At 40.1% G+C, this 23,183-nt stretch overlaps 1 protein-coding gene across 1 annotated transcript in view; it reads left to right on the plus strand.

The window, feature by feature from the left end:
* Positions 1-23,183, plus strand: part of LOC142749240 (neuron navigator 3-like) — a 508,575-nt gene that overhangs the window by 469,130 nt on the left and 16,262 nt on the right. Inside the window, exons 6-7 of the mRNA XM_075856999.1 lie at positions 7,787-7,970; positions 15,061-15,129. Coding sequence (XP_075713114.1) covers positions 7,787-7,970; positions 15,061-15,129 — 253 coding nt within the window. The remainder of the gene's footprint in view (positions 1-7,786; positions 7,971-15,060; positions 15,130-23,183) is intronic.

Here is a 23,183-nt window from a genome sequence, read left to right on the forward strand (position 1 = left end):
TATTTGTTTTTGGTAATAACATAGTTTTACCCTAAAATAGACCTTTTATTTGTGATCGTCATTGTCTACCGTAAATTTTTATATATTACATGTCTATATTAGCGTAATTGGGTCAGCGCTAGCGTTACAACAATGATTGGTGGGGGGGGAACGTTTTTTTTTTGGGGTGGGTATTTTATGTGTATTTATTATTTACATTTTTTTTGCACTTTATTATTTTTTTATTACTATGGTCTGTCCCCCAAAGGTCAAAAAAGACCTTTGGGGAACTTTATATATTTTTTTTCTTTCTTTTACACCATGTTTTTCCACTGTAACTGGAACTGCACAGCAGCCCCAGTTACAGGTGAAATCAGCCCTCTCATAGTGACGATTGTCACTAATAGGGCTGTGCTGGGTCTAGTAAGACCCAGCAGCAGTCTGCCACTAACGGCACCCGGCGATCATGTGACCAGTCACATGGTCACCGGGAGGAATAGAGACAGCGCCGCTGCTGCTGTCTCTATTCCTGTACACAGCGCGCATTCAGCGCTGTGTACAAGTCATCAGAGAAGACAGAAGCAGCGAAAGCTGCTTCTATCCTCTCCTCAGGGTCCCTGGCAGTCACTGACAGCCGGAGACCCGACATTCAGCTGCCCGATCGCGCGGGCAGCAAGTTAAAACCCGAGCCGTAGAAAGTCTATGGCTCGGGTTTTAAGGACCCGTCCCTGACCGCTGGCCGTAAAAATACAGCCAGCGGTCGGGAACCAGTTAGTGGCAGAGTGGGGAGATACCTCCCCGCTCTGCCGTAGTGCTCAGTGGCGTCCCGCTGTAGCAGCCATAGCGGCTGCTAGCGGAGCCTCCGGCCATGGAGGGGGCCCGTGCTGGCGGGCGACACGGGCCCCCTCATGCCGCGGGCCCCGTAGCAGCCGCTACTGCTGCTACGGCGGTAGTTACGCCACTGCTACTAGTGTAACATCCACGGCCGCGGACCATCGGGATTACTCACACCTCAACGGCCGCAGCCATAGACTGGTGAGCGCTGGCCCGCATCTCCTCCCCAGGAGACGCCAGTGCTGACTTCCACTCCACTCTGTTATGTCCCGCAGGGTGCGTGCGTGCACGCTTGAGCCCGGCCCTAAAGTGCCAGTGCGCGCACATGTAAAACATCATTAATTAGCCCATGATCACCCTGAACTATAAGAAGGGCTCTGCCCTTTTACTCCTTGCCTGAGAGTTGTTTGTATTCCTCTGTTAGTCTTGCAAATGGTCCCTTAGTCGTATCCTGTTCCCTGTGTTTCCGTGCCCTGCTACCTGTATCCAGTATCCCGCGTGTGTTTGTTCCTGTGCCATCTCTAGTGTTGGAGTCGTGTTGTGCCGACTACTATGCCTGCTGACTTACACCATGTGTGGTGTCATTTGCCACGTTTTGCATCACATGCAGCCAAGGTCCCATCTGTCCCTAAGCCATTACTACTGTCTGGACTATTACAGGTACCCTTGTGCTCAGACTTTATATTGACTTGGTACACTGTTGTTTGGCCAGCTGCTACCCCGCTACGGTGGTGCGTCCTAGTGGGTCCACATACCCACAGATCGTGACAACTAGCATCATAGTTATGTACGATGCCAGGAGTCACTGCCTCGCTGCGGGAAAACTGTCATGTTTTCAGCATGGGACAGTAGTTCCGCGGTAGGCAGGGACACCTCATACATAACTATGATGCTAGGAGCCCGGCTCCCTGCACTGTGTTCGGTCTGGGAAATGCGTCCGACATGCGGTCCGTATTTAATGGGCCGAACACAGTCATGTGCATGGGGCCATACTCTAACATCAGACTGCCAGACAGAGAAGCGTGATTAATCACTCCACAGAACTTGTTTCCACTGCTAAAGAGTCCACTGGCGGCTGTTTTACACCACTCCATCTGACGCTTGTCATTGTGCTTGGTGATATAAGGCTAGCATGTAGCTGTTTAGCCATGCCATAAAGCTCCCTGCGCACAGTTTTTGTGCAGATGTTAATTCCAGAGGAGGTTTTGAACTCTACAGTTGAGTCAGAAGAGCGTTGGCGACTTTCATGCACTAGGCGCCTCAGCACTTGTACAGTAACCTTACGTGGTCTGCCACTTCGTGGCTGATTTGCTGTGGTTCCTGAATGCATCCACTTTGCAATAATACCATTCACAGTTCATCGTGGAATATCTAGGGGGGAAGCAATTTCACGAATTGATTTGTTGTAACGATGGCATCCTATTACAGTACTACGGTACCATTCTTTCACAAATGTGTGTAAAGGCAGACTGCATGGCTTGGTACCTGATATTATACACCTGCGGCAATGGGACTGAATGAAACACCTGAATTCAATGATTAAGTGGTGTGTCCTAATACTTTTGTCCATATAGTGTGCATATATATATAATTATTATTATTTTTTTTTTACTGTAAAGTTGTTTTCAAAGCTAGAAGTTCTATTAAATTAGGTAGCCTTTGGACTAAAAAGTAATTTGGCACAATGGAAGGGATCTTATTGTTCCCATTTCTCAATGATTAAGCTAGTATATGATATCTGCAGTAATCATAAAAGGAAAAAGCAAATTAGCCTAATGTTTTTCTCCATATTTATTGCCCTTGAACCAATGCCATGAGGAACATCTATTTTATTCATTTGCGGTTGGTAGTTATGACAAATCAAGCTTTAAAGATTAAAGACATTTCCTTTAAGGACATTCATTTTATAAGGAAGCATTGCAGCAAAATGTTGTTCACATCTGTGTGTTATATCGCATATTATAGGATTGCTTTTTCTCTGGCTCTTCTTCAAAATGTTGTGAAATTGTATCGGCTCTATAGTTTGAATGAAAATGCAATCTTTAAACACATGAGACAATTGGTTGGGAGATTTTTCTCTTCAATAGATTTTATTACATATTGCCCACTGAAGAACAGTTATAAAGCCTGAAATATTTGTTTCATTCTTAAAGATGCAGTAATACAGAAGCGAATATATAACAATACATAAAAGTTCAGTAGAGAAGGAGCAATAATAATATTTTAAATACACATCTGCGATATAGCATATGCATATGCAAAAAAAAAAAAGTATAAACCAGTTAAAGCTTATAGAAGGAACATTAAAAAAAAAAACATAAAAAAAACCAAATGAAATAAATAATGTATATAATAAAAGAAAAGTAAAAAAAACAACAACAAGGGGTAGGTAAGGAGAAGGAAAGTGTAAGGAGAGGTCGGCGATTTCGGAGATAATAGTTGGTTGGAAGATTTTTAACCCTTGCAACTGACTAGCTCTTTGTAAAACATTAAACATACTTTACATTGCATGGTATAACCCAATAATTATAGGAAATATATTTCAGAAACTGTAAAGTCTAACTTCACTCGTAAAACCACTTTTTCGACATTTTCCACTCAAGTCTTCTTTCTGCATGTTCTAGTGGCCTTCTTCTCCCCGGCTGTCTATGACTTCTTGTATCAGTCACCACACCTTGCACAGAACCTGCAGAGTGGCACATGGAATCTCTATGGTTCCTTGTTCCGCCTCATGGCGCCTCTGTATGACCCCTTATTGCATGAGAATACCTCAGTAATACGTCAGGCAGTGAATCATGCCGCAATCTATTTTTCATACAGAATTTGTGAGAGAGACTCCATACTGTATGCCTACATATATATTCATAGACATTTAGAGCTATAGTATTTCTATGTGTGTCATGTTCTGGGTCTATACAACATGGATTTCAATTGTGAAGCTGCAAAATATGTTGGTGCTATATAAATAAAGATTCTTATTATAATACGACCATGATGCAACCTTTCACTGCCGTATGTAATACGTCATATCTTTAAACGCTTGCCACGGCTGGAATATAAGGATTAGCGCTTAGATCGTGGTATCCCGTTATAATCTGGAATCTTAGCTTTAAAATGATCACAGCTCTAGGTGCAATATTTTGGGCACATCACCCGTTTGAACTTGGGGAGCAGGCTGAAAAGTTTTACTTCTGGTTTTTCTATTTAGAGTATTTAGGGACGGGTTGGAGGAAGCTGCAAGTGACCGCAGGAAGAAAGATCACAGCCTGTTACTGTCATCCCTCCCTGTATAACCTTCCAGTGACCCCAGGGGGATGGTACAAGGAATTCTCTAGATGTCACATTTAGGGGGTCTTGCATATCTGATCACCCCCTGCTCCTTAATCAGATCATTTGTCGACTTTGTGACTCGGATGCCTCCCAGCATCTGGATTGCTGATATTTTTGGTCCGTTCTAGTGATTATGTTAAGATATGTGCATGCAGAAAAATACATAAGTGGCATGTATGAACTCTGCACATCCTGAACTTTTATTTTTAGGAGGTGTTGTGCATCTCAGGCTCTGCTGGGGTCAGATTTGTAACCACAAATATGACTTCTAATGTATTTTCTACACAACTTTACACTCTGATACAAAATTGCACAAAAGTGCCCATGAGTGTAAAGTGCTGTGTCAATTTTTACATATCTTGCCAGCTGTATACTTTTAGAAATGATGTGGGTATGGGAGTTTAATGTGATTTTTTTTTTTTTTTAATAATTCAGGTTTATCTGTATATGTCAAAGTGTCAGTCAAAAGTTATAATACCTGATGAACACCACAGTGCAACATTGAAACGTGTTGTATCATAACATAAAAGTTGTTAAAAATTACACCATCGAGCCATCTTGAATTCTGCATCTCAGCAGCGTTATATGTAGTCCCTTCCTTCTCTAATATAAGCTTCTTGGAGATCATTTTGTGTGAGGAAAGTGACAACCGCTACGCGCCTGAAAAAAATTCTTTGAAGAGACTCTGTCACCACATTATAAGTGCCCTATATCCTACATAAGGAGACCGGCGCTGTAATGTAGGTGACAGCAGTGCTTTTTATTTAGAGATTACGAGATTACGATGTAAACGAGATTACGTTTGCCTTGCTGAAAATCTCACAGAAAAGATTCAGACGTGTCAGGATTCTGAATACACATCTCGTCCAGGCTGGTAGTGATGTATATTCATTATCAGGACACTACAGTAATGTTAGTGTTTGTGTATGTAGCTGCACATAACGATAAAGCTATATCGCTAGTGCAGTGTAAATGAATGGAGAGAAGTGCATGATGCTGATTGGTCACTGATTGGTCAGCGTCATACACTCCTCTGTACAACGCCCACTTGGTCTAAAGTAAAAACACGCCCACTTGGGCATTAAGAAACGAATTAGCATAAAGCTAAAAATCGCTCAGAAAGTGGTAAAAATAGATTGTTTTTCTAAATAAAAAGCATTACTGTCACCTATATTATAGCGCCGATCTCCTTATATAGGAGATAGGGCACTTATAATGTGGTGACAGAGTCTCTTTAAGTCATTATCACTTTTTGATAAGTGCGCATTATAATGAAAATAAACATTATTTTTATGAACAGAGCTTCCAATAAGTGTTTATAAATGAGTGTATATGAGACTTCTTGAGTTTGGGTAGTGTTATTTTTCTCTTTAATCTTTTACAGTCGAAAATCCACTATGGAAAAGAAAAACAAAGCTTTAGATGTCATTAATATCCTATAATAATCGCTTTTATTTCAAAGGTTTGGCCTTCCAGTGTTGTATTGGTGTTTATTCAGGCTCTGAGTGAGTCTTTGCTTGTGTTCTCAGTGTGATTGAATGGTTGGAAGTGCATAACTGAGGTAGAGGTCTGTTAGGGATTAGAAGTGTTCTGTTCCAAAGTAATGTTTAGATAAAAATGAATAAACGGCGAGTACCTTTACACACCACTTATTACAGGTCATGTGTGGACAACAGGAGTTCTCCAGAGGACAGGCAGTAAATGAATGGGGAAATAAGGCCATACAAAAGGCTGGAAGAAAAGCAGCAGACAAGACCGGCAGTCCTTTTATTTTTCTTATTTTTACTAGACTGTTCATTCTCAAGATATTTTGAATATAAATTAGACTCCAATGTGACCCCTGCATAGAGAAGGTGGATGTTAATATAACTTTATGTTTTCGTTTGATTCGTGGGATTCCTGTTCTTTATCCTTGCCTTTGGCAGGGCTTGAGATAACAATTTTGCTGTCTAGGTTGGAAATGAAATTGACACTTTTCTAACTACACATCTGAAGCCTATCGCCTTTTTATGTGGACAGAAATCCAGCTGTTGTTGGCAGAAATAAGAGACAAACAAATCTAAGATGTTCATTGTATTACATTGATGAATGTTGCTGGTTCCAGCAGACTGTCATTGCAAAGAACTCGAATAGCAATTGAATGTGTTTGATTGAAAAGGTTGCTGTCCCCTTTGAAGCTTACAATCTAATAACTTAATTGGGTTTTACACAGGACGATTATCGGGCAGACAATCGTTCACAGAACGCTCGTTGCCGATAATTTTCCTGTGTAAACAGGGGAACGATCAGAAGATGAATGAGCAAACGCTTGATCATCTGCTGGCCGTATATAAAAAAGTAAAATATTATCGTTGTCGGCAGCACATCTCCCTGTGTAAACAGGGAGACGCACTGCCGACATTATAATAATGTATGGGGACGAGTGATCGGAGTAACGACCGCTCGTCCCTATCCATAGCTCTGTGGGACAGGAGCAAACGAGTGCCGATCAACGATGTCTCGTTGATCGGCGCTCGCTGAACCAGCCTATTGTCGGCCGGTGTTAAAGGGCGTTTACTGTAGACACACGAGTATGTTTGTGGAGTGTGGGAGTAAACTGCCTAAAGAAAACCCATTCAAACACGAGAACAATACACAGATTCTTTGTAGACATTGCCCGACTCAAGCCCATAGATAGCATGCTGCGGTGCTACTACTGTTCCATTGTACAAACCATTTATATTATTTACAGCCTGTGAGTCAGTAAGTCTTGAATATATGGGAAGTATCTTCACTTCTCTAGTAAAAAAAATACAAAATATCTACCTAGGCACAAAATTAGGTTATTTTTATGGAATTGGCCGATAACTATATTTGTGGAGTGTGGGGGGAAACTGAAGTACCAGTATACCGATTCAGGACTTTGTTCACACATATCTCCATGCAGCAGTGCTAACCATTGTACCCGAATTGTATAACAGTGTACTGGCATTTTTTGTAGTTAGCTCCCACAATGCTCTGTTCTCTGGTAACAGGAAACTAGCAGAATTTTAAAGGTAGGTTTAAGTCTATGAATATATAAACTCCTAGAACAATATAATACCGGACTAGGTAGTGTCCCAAAGAAATACCCTCCCTTTCCCAATACGTGGGCAACTCCATAATGAATACTATACAGAAAGAGGCATTTGGAATGGATGGGGCGAGCGATGGGAGGGGTAGTCAGGGTGCAGTGCGTTTTATTGATGCCCCCCCCCAACCTCACACTATTGGTGTACTATGTAGTGCCCAAAAATTATAATCATACAGTGCCCTAATAAGACTTCCTATCACTTGCCTAAATAACACTTTAACATTGATAAACTAGGGAATGTAGCTGCAAAATTGTGCACCAAGTGTCAGATCAGTGGTGTAAGCTCCGGTGACCAGGCCGTGAAGGTCAACGGCTACAACTTCAGTAGAGACAGTCCTATTTAGAGCCTTAGATATGATTGCATGGCTCATAATCGGTGCAAGATAAGTAAATAAAAGTATTTGCAAAATTGCTCAATTTATAAAGTTGAGGTTTCATTCAAATAAACTATTCTGGTAATGAAAGTGCAGTTCTAAAAAAAGAAAAATGCAATGATCTTGCTATGAATTTGTTTTTCCTCTTTTTCTACAGAAATAAGGAATGGAAATCTGAAAGCCATTTTGGGACTGTTTTTCAGTCTGTCGCGTTTCAAACAGCAGCAGCATCAGCAGCAGCAGTATTACCAGTCACTGGTGGAGCTCCAGCAACAGGTGACACATTCCCCTCCGCCTGCTGAAGGCAGTCAGCACAAAACGCAGCAAGATATGCAGTCTAGGTAAGTAACTTCTAGTGCGGTTATATTTTTTTAACCCAGTTTGCACTAAACGCTCTAGCAAAATATGTTGGCATGTTTTAAAGCTGATATGAATAAACCAAACATCGGTGATGCAATCAAAGTTCCTGTAAGAAAATACAATACTAGGATGCTGGTAGGTAAATATACTACATTACATTGGTACTTAAAGGCAAAAGTGTAAAGCATTTATACCAGCAGGTAAAAGATGGAACGCTAGGCACGCCAGGTATGTGCCCTGTGCCAGGCAGAGTTCTGTCTTGGAAAGAAAAACATAAATGGCCCTTACAATAGACACTTGACCCATTATTTGTTGCATGCAAAATCTTCACGATGTAGCATTTTTTTTAACCCTTTCATTTGTGACTTCCTGCCTTTGAAGACACAGTGATTGGTAAACAATGTCCTCCTACCCAAGAATATTTCCTATACGCTAAAACATCTGATATAGAACGTAAAGAAAGTCTAAAATCATGCATTTACCTTGTACTTAGTAATAAGCCTTAAATAATAGCCTGACAGGGGTTTTCCAGGATATAACATTTGATGGTCTGCCCTTAAAAATGAGATAGCATTGTCTGTGTTACTGTGGCTGGTATTACTATGAAGAAGGTACTACTCTACGAACAGTTCCAAGGTCCCTACTTTCTTACAATCAGGTCGGATACTGGGACTAATTTTATTTTAAGGATCTCTGTTACATCCCAGAAAACTCCAATAAAAGAGTTTTCTAGCACTCCTCGTTGATGGCCTACACTTTATACATGTGATGGTTGGGGGTCAAGCCCACTAATCAACAAAATGAAGGGGCCACGGCGCTCCAGCAACTTTTAATGTTATGACATAGCAGCGTATACGTACATGTTGCTGTGCCGGTTACTACAGCTCGGTCCCATTCCAGTAAATGGACTTAGCTACAATGCCAGGTGGCCTTTTCAACATTGCCCCAGACGCATTGGCGCATTCATATATATTGCTGTTCCTGGTATTCAAGCAAACTCTGCAGCAGCTTCATTGAGCTCATCATGGTGGCCCAGGGGGGCAAATCCAACCGATCTAACATTAATAGACTATAGTAATGCTAGTCTATCAATTGGAAATCCTTGAAAACCCCATTAATCTGGTTTCCTATATTGTTATATTATTTTTAATAGACCATATTAAAGAGTTGTACAAATATGTTAGATGTCTCATGTGAACTGACTTAGAAAGAATTGGTTTTGGTTTACTATGTGACACATTACGAATTTAAATATTGATATTGTATGTAAAAAGAGCCTAGACTGGTCATTGGTGTAAGTATTTACATCATGTATCACTTGTATCATACAATAATCCAGATGTATTATTAATATGAAAGTGATACAGATGTAACGTGTGTCAAAGGGTTTTAAATGATTTGGGATTTTCTCACTTTGCATAGTTTATGCATCATGATAACTATGCAAGTAATGTTAATTCTTTTACTTTAAAACCATTGAAAAGTCTTCATTGAAACACCTTTCTCAGCCACATGGTTTACTGTTATTGGGAAATATGTCCATGGGTAACACAAAGAACAAAACACTTGCACTGTGTAACACAATGCAAACAAGTCTAGGAAACACAAAATATATATTGTAGAGTGTTTTCCTCAGAACACAGAAATAAATAAGCTGTTACATAAGGCCTATTGCACACTACCGTCAGCCATTGTACGGCCACTAAGGACGGGTCCGTGAAACATGGACCGCACATGGATGGCTTCCGTGTGCAGTCCGTTGTTACACGGACCAAATCAATGAAAAGCCTGAGACTGTTCCGTCAAAAACGGGCTGGAGTAGGACCTGTCCTATTTTTGACGGAACGGCCGCACGCTTTCGTTAAAACAACGGAAGTGTGCATGGCCCCATTGAAATGAATGTGTCAGGGTGCTATCCGTTAAGAAAACGGATAGCACCCTGATGAAAAAAACAGTGGGCATGAGGCCTTATACCGTAGGCTAGGACAATTGCAACAGTTGTGACTATGATCATCACATGTCGCTGCAACTTTTTCCCCATCAGAAAACATTGAGGTTGCAATTTTACGATGACCATAAGCCGCCGTGGAGCCGAAGCTTTAACTCGCACATCAGCCATATAAACATGATATTTGAGGGAAAATTCCACTTCTGAAAAAAAGCCTTACACAATACCATTCGTATGGCCGCTTGTTCCCAATCATTGCTCTGCGTAAACAGGAGAATGATCAAACGATGAAAAAGCAAACGCTTGTTCATCGGGTGATCGGATCTTTTATACGGCAATAAACTTGGTCGCTAGTCGGCAGCACGTCTCCCTGCTCCCCGCAAATATATGGTGAAAAACGATCGTATTATTGATTGTTCACCCCCATACTCCTGATCATTGCTCCTTGTAAATGAAGCAAATGGGAGACAAACTGTATTGTTGATCGACGCACGTTAATAGGTGGTAAACATTGGCGAATATCTGCCCGTGTAAAGACATCATAAAGATTAGTTAAATAGTTGGTTAACTTTTATCTTTTACTCATACTGATTAGATAATGTGTTATACTCCACTGTCATTCATAGCTCACAAAGGGCTCATGCACACGGCACCCACATAGCCGCCATGTGCTGTCCATGCCACAATTTCCTTTCTGGTGGATTCATCCGGAATCTGAAAGAAAAAGAAATCGAACGCATGCAGAGGTCTTAATGCATTTCTACGGGATCCTTATTATGACTCCATACAAAACTAAGCTGTAATAGGGCCATGTGCATGAGGCCTAAGATTTCCAGTAATGTGCTTTTATCAGAGAACAATGCATTGTGGGAACTCAGAAGACAGCCACACAGAAAGAGTTGGGTCGATACGTCACATGTTTCACTATAATTGATAGATAAATAAGAGCCTTTTTTCCATGGCATTGAGCGGAATTTTGATAATAGCTGTGTATATCAGTGGATACATGAAATAGCAAAAAGTAATATAATAGCAGTTTATACAGCTTACTACAACACTGGTATTGTGTTGGCTGAAAAATGATCATTGATCATATGACAATCTCTATTTCTTATCTATACAGACTGCAGATAAACTAAACCGTTGAAGTCAAATCTGACTTTTTTCAGTTCAGTAATGTTTGAAACTGATGGAGATCTTTACACGTACCAGCTTTTTAAACCACAACTAAGGCTGTGTTTACATCCCGCTAAAGCCCTACATTAAGCGTAGGCAAACAATCGATTATTTGCTAGTCCTTTCCAAGGATCCCATTGTTGCCTAGCCATGGCTCTAGCCAGAGTTGTGCATTCGGTAGAAATACCTATCGTAAATGCAAGTGGTTAGGGGCATTTAGGTTTCCAGATCGTGCCACCGATAACGACTTTATGTGATCGTTACAATCTCAGTGTAAACAGGCATTAAATGCGGATGAAGGCGTGCGGTTCTATCCATGAGAACATGCATTAGCATACATGGCACATGCTGTAGTACTTTTTCATCTGGGCCAGACAAAAGTGACACATATCCATTCTATGTGTCTGCATGCTTTAAAGTGTCTAGTTAACCCTATACTGAAGTGTGAATATTGTGAAACCTATTGTCTCATTCGTTCCTTAGTGTTAATACAAACAGAAAAGAGGAGAAGTAAAAAATGAATCTTTATTCTGCAGGAAACAAGAATAGAGTAAATCCAGTAGTCTCCTGTTCTCTAAACATTTTGATAAAAACCAGCAGCCATGGAAGGTGCTGACTGTATGGACATCAGCATTTCTGTACGTTTCACTTACTGACAATATATGCTTCCTCCAAGATAAGGGGAATATTTTTTTTTTTACTGCTGTGATATTCTTACTAGTCTAGAAGGAGCTCTTAGTCTTTAGTTACTGCAGTAAAATGAGTAGCAGCATAGTATAACATAGTCGTTCTTCGGCACACGAAAAGTTAAAGATCTTGTATGAGATCTTGAATGTAGGGGTATTCATTTCTCCAGAAACAGCACCAATCTATAAGTGAACAAGGCTGATCTGCAATACAAGGACAGCCCATGGATAAGAGAGGCGCTGTTTCTGGGAATAAGAATAAAATAATTTTTTTCTAATCTCATACTATCCCATTATTTCACTTTAGTTAATGGAGTGATACATGTGATAAATAAACAGATAGTTTTCAGGATCCAACTGAAAAGTATTAAGATTAAATAGAGAGATACTCACAGGAAAGACACCTGTTTGCCGAGGGCCAGACACAGGCAGTGGGGGCCCCTGTGCTGGAACAGTATGTGGGCCTCTTGCTTTCCAACTGATAATTTTGATAGTGAAGGAAAATTTTTGCTTATGGCTTTCTATAAAATCCCTCCCTTGTGCAATAATCTACAAGCAATTGTGATCCTTGGGAGCTGTTGGTGTAGCAAGTCCCTTGTATACAGTCTAGTAGGCAATAGGAAACACTAATATATATATATATATATATATATATATATATTTATTTTTTTTAAGGTAGTAGAGGGCCCCATTGCCTACTTGACCCCATGTGTGTCATATTCTCTTACTGAAAAAGATGGAGGGTTTTTTTCTATTCATTTTTGAGTCACAGAGCTACTTGTTAGTCCATGTATAAGGGAAACCAAGAATTAGGCCTAATTCACACGAGCGTGTTCGGTCCGTGATATATGGTCCGTATGTCGGCCGCAAGTCCCGGACCGAACACACTGCAGGGAGCCAGGCTCCTAGCATCATAGTTATCTATGACGCTAGTTGTCACTCCCTCGCTGCGGGACAACTGTCCCGTACTGTAATCATATTTTCAGTACCGGACAGTAGTTCCACGGAGAGGCAGGGACTCCTAGCGTCATACATAACTATGATGCTAGGAGCCTGGCTCCCTGCAGTGTGTTCGGTCCGGGAAATGCAGCCAACACACGGACCGTATATCACGGACCGAACACGCTCGTGTGAATTAGGCCTTAGGGATATCACTTTATTGTACAAGATTATTGAGGTCAGACTGCTAGTGTAACCTATCCACTGAATTATAAGAGACCATTTACATTTGTCACTTCTTGTTTTTACCAACATAAGGTACACATAAAAAGGGACTTTTGGTTACACGTTGACTCATTAAAATAAAAAGTGGAACCATAGTTTGCAGAACCAAACCTGTTTTCTTAATTATTGACCTAATCATGGTCATACGCAGCGTGTAAGTACGTTGCCAATGCCTAAACACGCAGGGATTGAAGTCTCCATGCATAGGGAACAGTAGCAATTATTAAAACAGTCTAATAGCAGAACTGGCCTTATTGCCCATAGCAACCAGACCTCAGATTTTATTTCTAAAAGAGAAATTGTTAGCTCTTCTGACAAATTTGTTTTGTAAACCCTATAAATATAATAATAGTAGAGCACCTTTTCTTAAAACTCTGCATTGTGTTGCTCTGCTGTTATTCCTCCTGGAAATGCATGAAAAAATTGACAACTTAGCAATACTATTCCTCTTGTCAATGAGACGTGTCCCTAAAGAGTTTGTCTGAGTTTCTAGGGACACATCCATTGACATGAGGAGTGGTAACACCTAGTTATCAGTTTATTTATACATTTCCAGGAGGCATAACAGAGAAATGGCACAATACAGAGTTCTAAGAAAATACTCCAGAATTGTTATTTTATAGGAAATGCAAGTATTTACTAAACCAGACATATCATGAAAGCTGTCATATCATTGTTGGCTGATCGCATTACTCATGCGGCCTAAAAATCATCATTGTCGACAGCACATCTCCCCGTATAGACAGGGAAAGTGCTGCCGACAATGATGCAAACTGTATGAGGACCGACCTTCTCATTCCTCCCTATACAAAAAAAAATATTTTTTTTTAAAATTTATAACTGAAGTTATAATTGCCTATCTAAGGAGACTTTTGAATGGTCCTTTAATCTACAATGAAATCATGTCGGTCTCACATTCAACTACAGTAAAGGCCCTATTACAATCGCAGATTTTGGCCGATGCAGCAAGCGCCATTAAATGAGACAGCTCGTTGATCGGCGCTCGTTTCTCCTGTCACAAGGAGCTATGTATGGGGACGAGCGGCCGTTACCCCGATCGCTTGTCCCCATGCATTATTATCATGTCGGCAGCACGTCTCACTGTTTACACAGGGACAACGATAATATTTAACTTATTTTTAAACGATACGATCAGCAGGTGATCGAGCGTTTGCAGGGCAATTAGCGGCAAAGAGTGTTCTATGAACGATAGTTTGCCTGATAATTGCCCATTGTAAAAGGGCCTTAACTCTACAGTTTAACATTGAACACTGTTCTGCAACATTGTAGGCATTGCTTTATTACGAAATAGGGGAAGTGTTACAAAAAGTTCGCTCACCACATATCCACTGCGCTTCCATTGCGTTTCCACTGCGTTTCCAATGCGTTTGAATGATGCAAGTTGGTATAAATTAATCCAAGTACTGCAGGTGCTCGTAGATATTCCCAAACTGGTCCTGTGTTGACAGCAGGTAATCAAGGCAATAGTGGTGTATAGTGTAGGTATATCCAGCACTCAAGATAAAAGTTATAAGGTTTATTAGGTCATGTTTAAAACAAAAGGGTTAAAACAAAAAATCCCGGGACCACGCTTACGCGTTTCAGACCAACGGGGTCCTTAATCATTGCTTTATTACGCATTACTGTGTATACTATGGGTAAACCATGTGCTATACAGAAATCATAAATTCACAAGTTTTCCCCAACTATGTGCAAAAAAATATTCCTCACATCAACAATACATGAAGCTTGTATGTGTTCATACATCCAAAGAACTATTTCATTATAACGTGTGTTAACTTGTGTCTTTACGCCTCTGCTTTATGTCTATTATACATCGACTTTACAACACAGGCTCACTGTTATCTCATTGTAACTGGATGTTCATTCCTTGCAGACATCGCCTTTAATAATGTTGTTACCATTATGTTTGTTGTCTTGTGCATTGTTCTTGTCATTCATCTGCCTAGTCAGTTTTATGTTTGGTGCATGATGTTAAAATGCTTTTATTAAACTGTTCTGTTTCTTCTCACACAGTCTGGCAGCCAGATATGCAACTCAGTCTAATCACAGTGGGATTGCAACAAGTCAAAAAAAGACGACTAGGTCAGTTGACACCTCTAATTTATTGTGTGCTAGTAATGGCCATGTATACTCGTGTCCTATTCCACAGACACAACAGAGTATTAAGGAAATCTATTATCTTTACCATAAGCTGAGCTGCCAGATAACATCCTTTATATTAACCAATCATCAGTATTACTCATGTCCTTTGTTGATTCTTGCAGCAATCTATAGTGGGTACAGTATAAGGCTAAGTCCACACTACCGTTATTATCAGTTTACCTCTCTTCCGTCAGTGGAAGAGAGGATCGAAAGTTTAAACGGAAAGCAACGTTGATTTCAATGGTAATTCATTTGTTTCAGTTGCTTTCCGTTTGTGTCCGTTCGCTATGTTTCCGTTTTTGTTTTATTTGACGGAAGCAAAAGTGCAGTCTGCAGAACTTTTGTTTCCGTGAAAAAAAAATGGAAATCCGCAGCGGACATTTTCTCCATTGGTTTCCACACCTTTTTAGTTAGCTTCCTGCACACGTTGCGGAAAACTCCGCTGCGGACCATAGGCTACAGTGCGGAATTTGGTGTCCGCAGCATACACTGGCTGTTGCGGACGTATAGCGGACTTGTTGCGGACTTATTGCGGAATTTCTCCATTGACTTCAATGGAGATTCAAAATTCCGTAATGAAATCCGCAGATGTTATGTGTGTTGCGTTGCGTATTGGTTTTAAGAAAAATATATTTCTTCATTCTGGCTGGACCTATGTGTTTCGAGGTCTATAGCCAGACTGAGATGAAATGTTTTAAAAAACAGCAGGAAGTACTCTTCACCTGAATACGCAACGGCTAATCCGCAGCAATTTCCTACACATTTTAGGCAAAGCCGCAACAGAATCTTCAACGCAGATTATGTGCGCCATTGATGCGGACAGTGTCTGCAGAAAGACGCCACGTCAGGCCATGCCCTAAACGCGTCAAAAAACACTGCGGCCATTCGTGACATTTGTTCCCGTCTCCCATTGATTTCAATGGGGTATTTGAGGCAGAAAACACCTCAAGATAGGGCATGTCGCTTCTTTTTTCCGTGAGCGTTTTTCTCCGCTCGCAGGAAAAAACGCCTCTATTTCCGATTGAATTCAATGAAAGGCAATTTTGGCCGTTTTTTTGCTGCGGTTTTCGCGGCAAAAAAAAACCTCAGTGTGAACAGGGCCTTAGGCTCCAACCTGTGGGACCTCCACCTATCCGTAGAACAATGGGACTGAGGTCTCTTTGTGTTTTCCCCTACATAGTCGAGCTCCTGGTCACCCGCTGTGCAGGAAATTGCAATACACTCCCATTTATGTGACTGGGGCAGCACTGCAGTTTCCTGCACAGCAAATGGGAAACACGAAGGAGGCGCTGCATGCTTAGCTACCATATTAGCCATTTCAGTTTAGGGATCGGTGGGGATCTAAGCGTTACAACTTTGTAATATACTTCTTTTAAAAATTAGGCACACGAGCCAAGATCTCTGAGATGTCAAGTTTAAAGGATTGTCATTTATATGGAATAAAAAAATCCCTTTATTACAGTAATAATATTATTCTCATACTAACATCAATAATTAAAACTATATGGGGTCACAACCTTAATGGCCCCCGTATGCTGTTGCCTTTGTCTGTGGCACTTTTATATCCCATTATTTCTTTTGTTGCTGAAAGTCTTTTAATTCAAGTGTTATATGACTGGTTGATATTAGGTTACATGTTATTATCTGTCATAGAATGACAAAGCAGTGGTTTGTAAAATCAGAAAAACATGAAATTACATTGGGAACGTTTTGGTTACTGTATCTGACATTTAGTGCTATTAATCATAAAGATGTATTCGTTCCAAAAAAGTTTATAAGCTCACATCAGAGATGCAATCTGTATAAAAGGAAGTTAAAAGACTAACAACTTATTCCACTGAAGAACTTCTGAAAGTGTTGAGGCTTCTTCTCGGATCTTCCAAAGGCCGATTGTCTCACATCTGTGACTGGCAACATAGTTGTAAACCACTCATCCTGTTGTCATAGTCCGTGGAGGAGATTACTTATTGGATTAAGAAAGGAAATGTGGTGAGTGCATAAATGGCTTATCACCGTGCACTTTCTACAGTCTAGCTTTCCTACATGAATACATCTTTTTACCCATGGTCCATCTTTCTGATTCTATTTACCTATTATAATAGAACTATGAAGCATGTGTATGTGGGTGTCCAGTATTAAGTAGCTGAAATAACAACTTTGTGTCTGACACCACCTAAATGCCTATTCACTGTTGACCAGTGACCATGTTTTGCTTATACCTACTAAAAAAGACTAAAAGACATTAAAAAAAAATAATATTTAAATTGAATGTATTAACTCTGGGGGCTAATAAACTTCCTCATTTTTTGATGTCGTAGTCTCTAAGTACTGATGGCATGTATCCATAAACGCCACTAGAGCATGGATCCAACCATGTCACCCACTGGTAGCCGCATACCTTGCTAAGCAGCAGCGCGCACATATATAGGGGCCGCTGTTTAGCAAACAAAAAGGAAAAGAAAAAAAATCATTAAGGACTCTGTAATGAATACTTACACTGGAAAACGTTAGTATCAAAATGTATTATTATAGAGTTTTCCATTTAAAACATATATAAAAAAAATATTTCTATGCCTTTTCTGTTCAGCCCATACTGTATATTAAACTAGTACTAAATCTTACATTTTAGTCAAGTCTGTTTATTATTAACTGTAAGAGTGACCCATAGATTTGCACAATTGATTGAAACTGATTTAGGTATTTAGCTCCAGTCAATCATTACATGGCATTCACTCCACAGGAGAACAGACCAGCAGTCACACTGACTTAAATCAGGTACATGAGTATTGTTATGTCTATTACTAGGAACTACTTTATGCATTGCTATACTTTTCATTTTTAAATATTTCAATGGCACATTCTATGAGAAGCAATGTAAGGCAATTTGTGACTCTTCCTGTCGTGTATTATGATGGTCCTATAATCAGCATAATGTACAGGAAAATATTTTGTGTCCATTTTATTTATGTGATGGATATCGTCAATTGTTTTTCTCAGTTAATTTTAATTATTTGTGTATATAAAGAAAAGGAAAAGGAGGTTATTGTGCACAATTGAAAATTCCTTAAAAGGATTTCTGGATTTTATGTCCATGAAGCTTAAAAGAGTTTTCTTGGGTACAAAAATAAACTTTAAAAAGGCCTAAAATGTGAAAAAGAAACAAAATGACCTAATTGATTCTGCTCTGTTCTTGTCCTGTTACTGCAGTACTCGATGACATGGCGGACAATCTTCGTTGCATAATGTGACATCTACATAGACAAAACATTTATGAGTGATTTGTTTCTGTGATCACATAATGTGAAGTCATATAGACCTCATGTAATCGAATAATGCTGTAAACATGTGGGGGGGGGGTACAACATGTCTGACAGTGTGGAAACAGCACAAAATCAATAAGGTAAGTAAAGTACATTTTATTTAATTTTTTTTCCATTTTAAGCATATTAAAGTTAATTTCTGTATCCCAGAAAACGACATTTAATTATTGTATTATGAAAAGTTCTACAACCTTATAATATTTCCTTGCTTGTTTTAACCAAATGAAAACATTCTTGTTTACATTCAGAGACCGTAACTGTACCTAGTCCTGCTGAGAGGTGGACACACTTGTATGCAGTCCGGGCAATCCTGCCTATGATAAAAACATAAGCAGCACAATCTAGGATTGACTAGAGTAGATACAATTGTAGCAATGGGTGCTTCTGCTAGCCGATACTGTTGGGAGGCTCTGAGCAGAATAAGTCTCATCCCTCCTCTGACAGCTGAGCTGATGATATAATCCTTTCTTACTTTCCCTGCAGATAGATAACATGGGATCTAGAGTAGTGAAAATATATACTGTGAGTGTAACATCCATAGTAAACGGATAAAAATATAATGGAATAAATCAATATAGAGTGAGTGAGCATGTGCAGGGTTTATATCTGCTGCATGGATGCAGAACTTTACAGTGAGCAGCTGAGAAGGAGGGGCAGTCTCCTTTAGCTATACTGCCATGCTACTGCTGTTTTTCTGATCCTTCCCTGACAAGCAGGAAAGAAAGCTATTTTTCTATTGGCTATTCTGCAGTTAACAGAGGCTCAATATGCAAGGAACTGGCTGTGGGGGGAGGGAATTAGGATGCATTTCCACCAGCATTCAGCTAATTAGGTGAGTGTACACATTGCTATACACTTTAAACACCAGGTGCCACCGTACTATGTAACTAAGTGCCATAATTCTTCACCGTTTCATTTTTTTAACAGCATGTAAATGGCAAATATTGTTAATTTATAATCTATACAGTGATTATGATATCTAATGGTGGGACAACCATTTAAAGTCCTCATGCACACAGCAGAACAGGGGCATAGCTATAAAGGGTGCAGAGGCACCAATTGGTGTCTTGGGGGGCACAAAGGCCCCTCTACCACATAAGAAGACACCAGTATTATAAATGGTACATAATAGGTGGGGGGCCCTTTTACAGATTTTGCATTAAAGCAGAGGTCGGGGGGATATGAAGCAGGCTCACAGGCCGAGACCACTTCATAAGATGAGCATGTCAGCTGTTTGAAACAGCCGACAGGATCCTGCTAGTTTAATCTCTTAGATGCCGCGGTCAATAGCGATTGCGGCATCTAAGCCGTTACAATGAGGGGGCGGCGTCATTTCATCCCAGGAGACCGCTGCAGCCTGTAATTGACTGCAGCGTTGGTCACATGGTATGAAGCATCATCCCAAGAGGCCAGCCCTCTGACGTCAACCAGGCCAGCCGCCTGGAATGACATTTCATCCCATGTGACCGCCGCTACAGGCTGTGATTGGCTGCAGCAGTCACATGGGATGAAACGTCTGGAGGGAGGAACTCTGGGTAAGTATAAGATTTTGTTTTCTGAGTTGCGTTGTTTGTGGCAGAATTGCTGGAAACCTGCTGCAAAAAACACAACAACTGCCATGTGTTGCGGGTTTTACCTTCCCATTGAATTCAAGGGGGAAACCTGCAACAAATAAGCAGCGTTTACGCAAGTACAATTGACATGCTGTGGAATAAAACTGCTCTGCAGGTCAATTTCTGAGCATTTTTTCCGCTCAGTATTTACGCAGCGTGTGGATGAGATTTGTTCTATCTCATCCACTTTGGTCCTGCTGTATTTGCTGTGGATTTTCCGTTGCAGAAAATCCACATTATTTACGAAACGTGTGAACTGACCCTTACAATATAGGATTATTTAACCCGCACAGTGAATCTGTGTTTTTGGTCAACTCATCTCCCACAAAAAAATAGAATAAAAAGTGATCATATAGTCTTATGTACCCCAAAATAGTACATATAAAAACTACAGCTCGCCCTTCAAAAAATAAGCCCTCACATCGCTGAATTGACGGAGAAAAAATACAAAACAATTTTTATTTTTAACAATTATTCCTTGTAAACGTAGTAAAACATAAAAAACTATATACATTTGGTATCAACATAACCGTATTGACCCGCAAAATAAAGTTAACCTGTCATTTTTACTGCACACTGAACACCGTAAAAATAAATCTATGAAAACTATGGAGGAATCGCTGTTTTTTCCAATTCCACTTCACAAATATTTTTTTTCCAGTTTCCCAGTACATTATATGGTACAATAAATGGTGCCATGAAAATATATAACTTGTCCCACAAAAAACAAGTCCTCAAACGGCTGTATCGACGGTAAAATGTAAATGTTATGGCTTTTGGTGGGAAGGAAAATACGAAAATTTAAATCTGTAAAATGGCTGCGGAGGGAAGGGGTTAACAGTTAAACTATTCCACCAGGGCCTTTTTGGGATGGGAAACTTATTGCATGAAAGAAAGCATTTTCCTTTTATATGTATTAAATATCAGAATGAAGAGATTTATTATCTGATCAGTTTTCAGAAACAGAGATCATAGAGTTACCGTGATCGCAGATACAATTATACGTTTCTACTTTCCATTCATAATTTGTTCCCAGTTAAATATTTACTTTGGTTTTTCCATTACAGCGGGACTTTCCCACAGTGCTTTGGCAAGTAAAGTCATTGATCCTACAGCTCCTCTTTAATTTGCGGTTTGTTATAAAGTGTTGGTGTAGGTCAAGGCCGTTGTGGTGAACAGAAGTCTTGTGGCTTTAGATTACGTTTTTGTTTGGCTCTCCTTGTATAAGTTAGATACTGTTATGCTCAGGGTATAGATAGCTTACTTGCACAGATTTGATCCGGGGCACAAATTACATAATATATATTGTTGCCATTTGAAATAAATTTCCTACTACGTATGTGTCTTAGGTTGGAATTGCATTTAAACTGCTGAGCTATTGGTATTACAGATTGCAGTTTGTTATTATAAGAGACGTATGACATAATGCCTAAATTTACTTGCTTTATATGTTTTGATATTATTACATTTATTTTCTTCGATTAGCCTACACAGAGTTTTATTAGCATGTCTGACTGTGAGCTCATAATGTCTGATGCTTAAGGCCGGGGTTCCACGTAGCATAAAGGCTGCAGAATTTCCGCAACAGAATTCTATGTGTGGAAATTCGGTAGCATTTACAGTAGCAGCAAAGTGGATGAGATTTAGAAAATCTCATATGCACACTGTGGAAAAAAAACAGCATAAACGTTAATAAATTGAACTGCGGTGCGGAATTTAAATCCGCAGCATGTTAATTTATGCTGCGTTTTAGTTGTTTTTCTGTTGCGGGTTATCCCTATTGATTTCAATGGGGATGCAAATCCCGCAACAGAAAGCCAAGTGTTCTGACTTTCACAGCGATTACACCACAAAAATCGTAACTACGGTAAAAAAATTAAAATACTTACCCAGAAGTTTGTGTTTCTTTGTCCAGTCCGGCCTCCTGGGATGACGTTGAATCTCATGTGACTGCTGCAGCCAATCACAGGCTGTAGCGGCGGTCACATGGGATGGAACCTCATCCCAGGAGGCCGACCTGGATGACGCCAGTGGGCCGGCCTCCTGGGGTGACGTTACATCCTATGTGACCGCGGCTGCAGCCAATCACAGGCTGCAGCGGTCACAAGGGCTGCAGCGTCATCCAGGGAATCCGGACCGGACTGCACAGGAGGGACGCATCACCATAACAACAGCCAAGGTAAGTATGAGCGTTTTTTTACCGAAAAAACGCACCAGAATTCAGACGGAATATACTGCGGGTTCCAGGTCGGACATGCCTCGTGATTTTTACGCAGCGTATCTGACCCGTGGGAACCCGACCTAAAGATCACCTGTCATATTTCTGTATTTAGCACATATTGCCAGAACTATTTTTAGCTAGGCTTCTAAACAAGGCTATCATGCATTTTTTTCATGTCTGTAATAACTGGGAATACACTATAGAAGAAGCTGGATAGCTAAGTTCTGTTTCTACAGAACCTGCACAGTATGGATGTACAGTAAAAATGGCAGAACTCATTGTATATTTGCAATAGGCTCTGGATATACTGTACTACATACCATAAGACATGTTGCTGTAATCTTCATAGTATATACTTATAATTAGCTAACCGAAGAGGGAGAGGGCTATTATTTGCATATATATCCGGTCACTATAGATGGCTATATGTAAACATTACAACCATCTTGCTGTGGTAAACATTTTCCTTATTTAGCCAGCAATAAGTATGTCGGCGAGACTACAGATAAGGTAGGTCACCTGGCCACAATAATATTTGCTTGAAGGCCTTTATAATTCGTGTGCTATTTGAGCCCCCAATTTTTTAGTGGATGATCAATGAGCCTTATGTAGCCTAATAAGCTAGAACTGTGTTCCATGGTTTATTTACAGATTCACAGACTTGGTGCAATATAAATTTGAAAATGACTTAACAGAACAGGGCCGGACGTCTAAAAGGGAGATATAATTAATTTGAATAAGTATATCAATGGACCATACCAATAATATGGTGAAAAGTTGTTCCATGTAAAATCTTCACGAAAGACAGTGGGGCACTCCCTCCATCTGGAGAAAAAAGGT

The sequence above is a fragment of the Rhinoderma darwinii genome, chromosome 3, assembly GCF_050947455.1.
Source record: "Rhinoderma darwinii isolate aRhiDar2 chromosome 3, aRhiDar2.hap1, whole genome shotgun sequence".
Classification (NCBI taxonomy): Eukaryota; Metazoa; Chordata; class Amphibia; order Anura; family Rhinodermatidae; genus Rhinoderma; species Rhinoderma darwinii.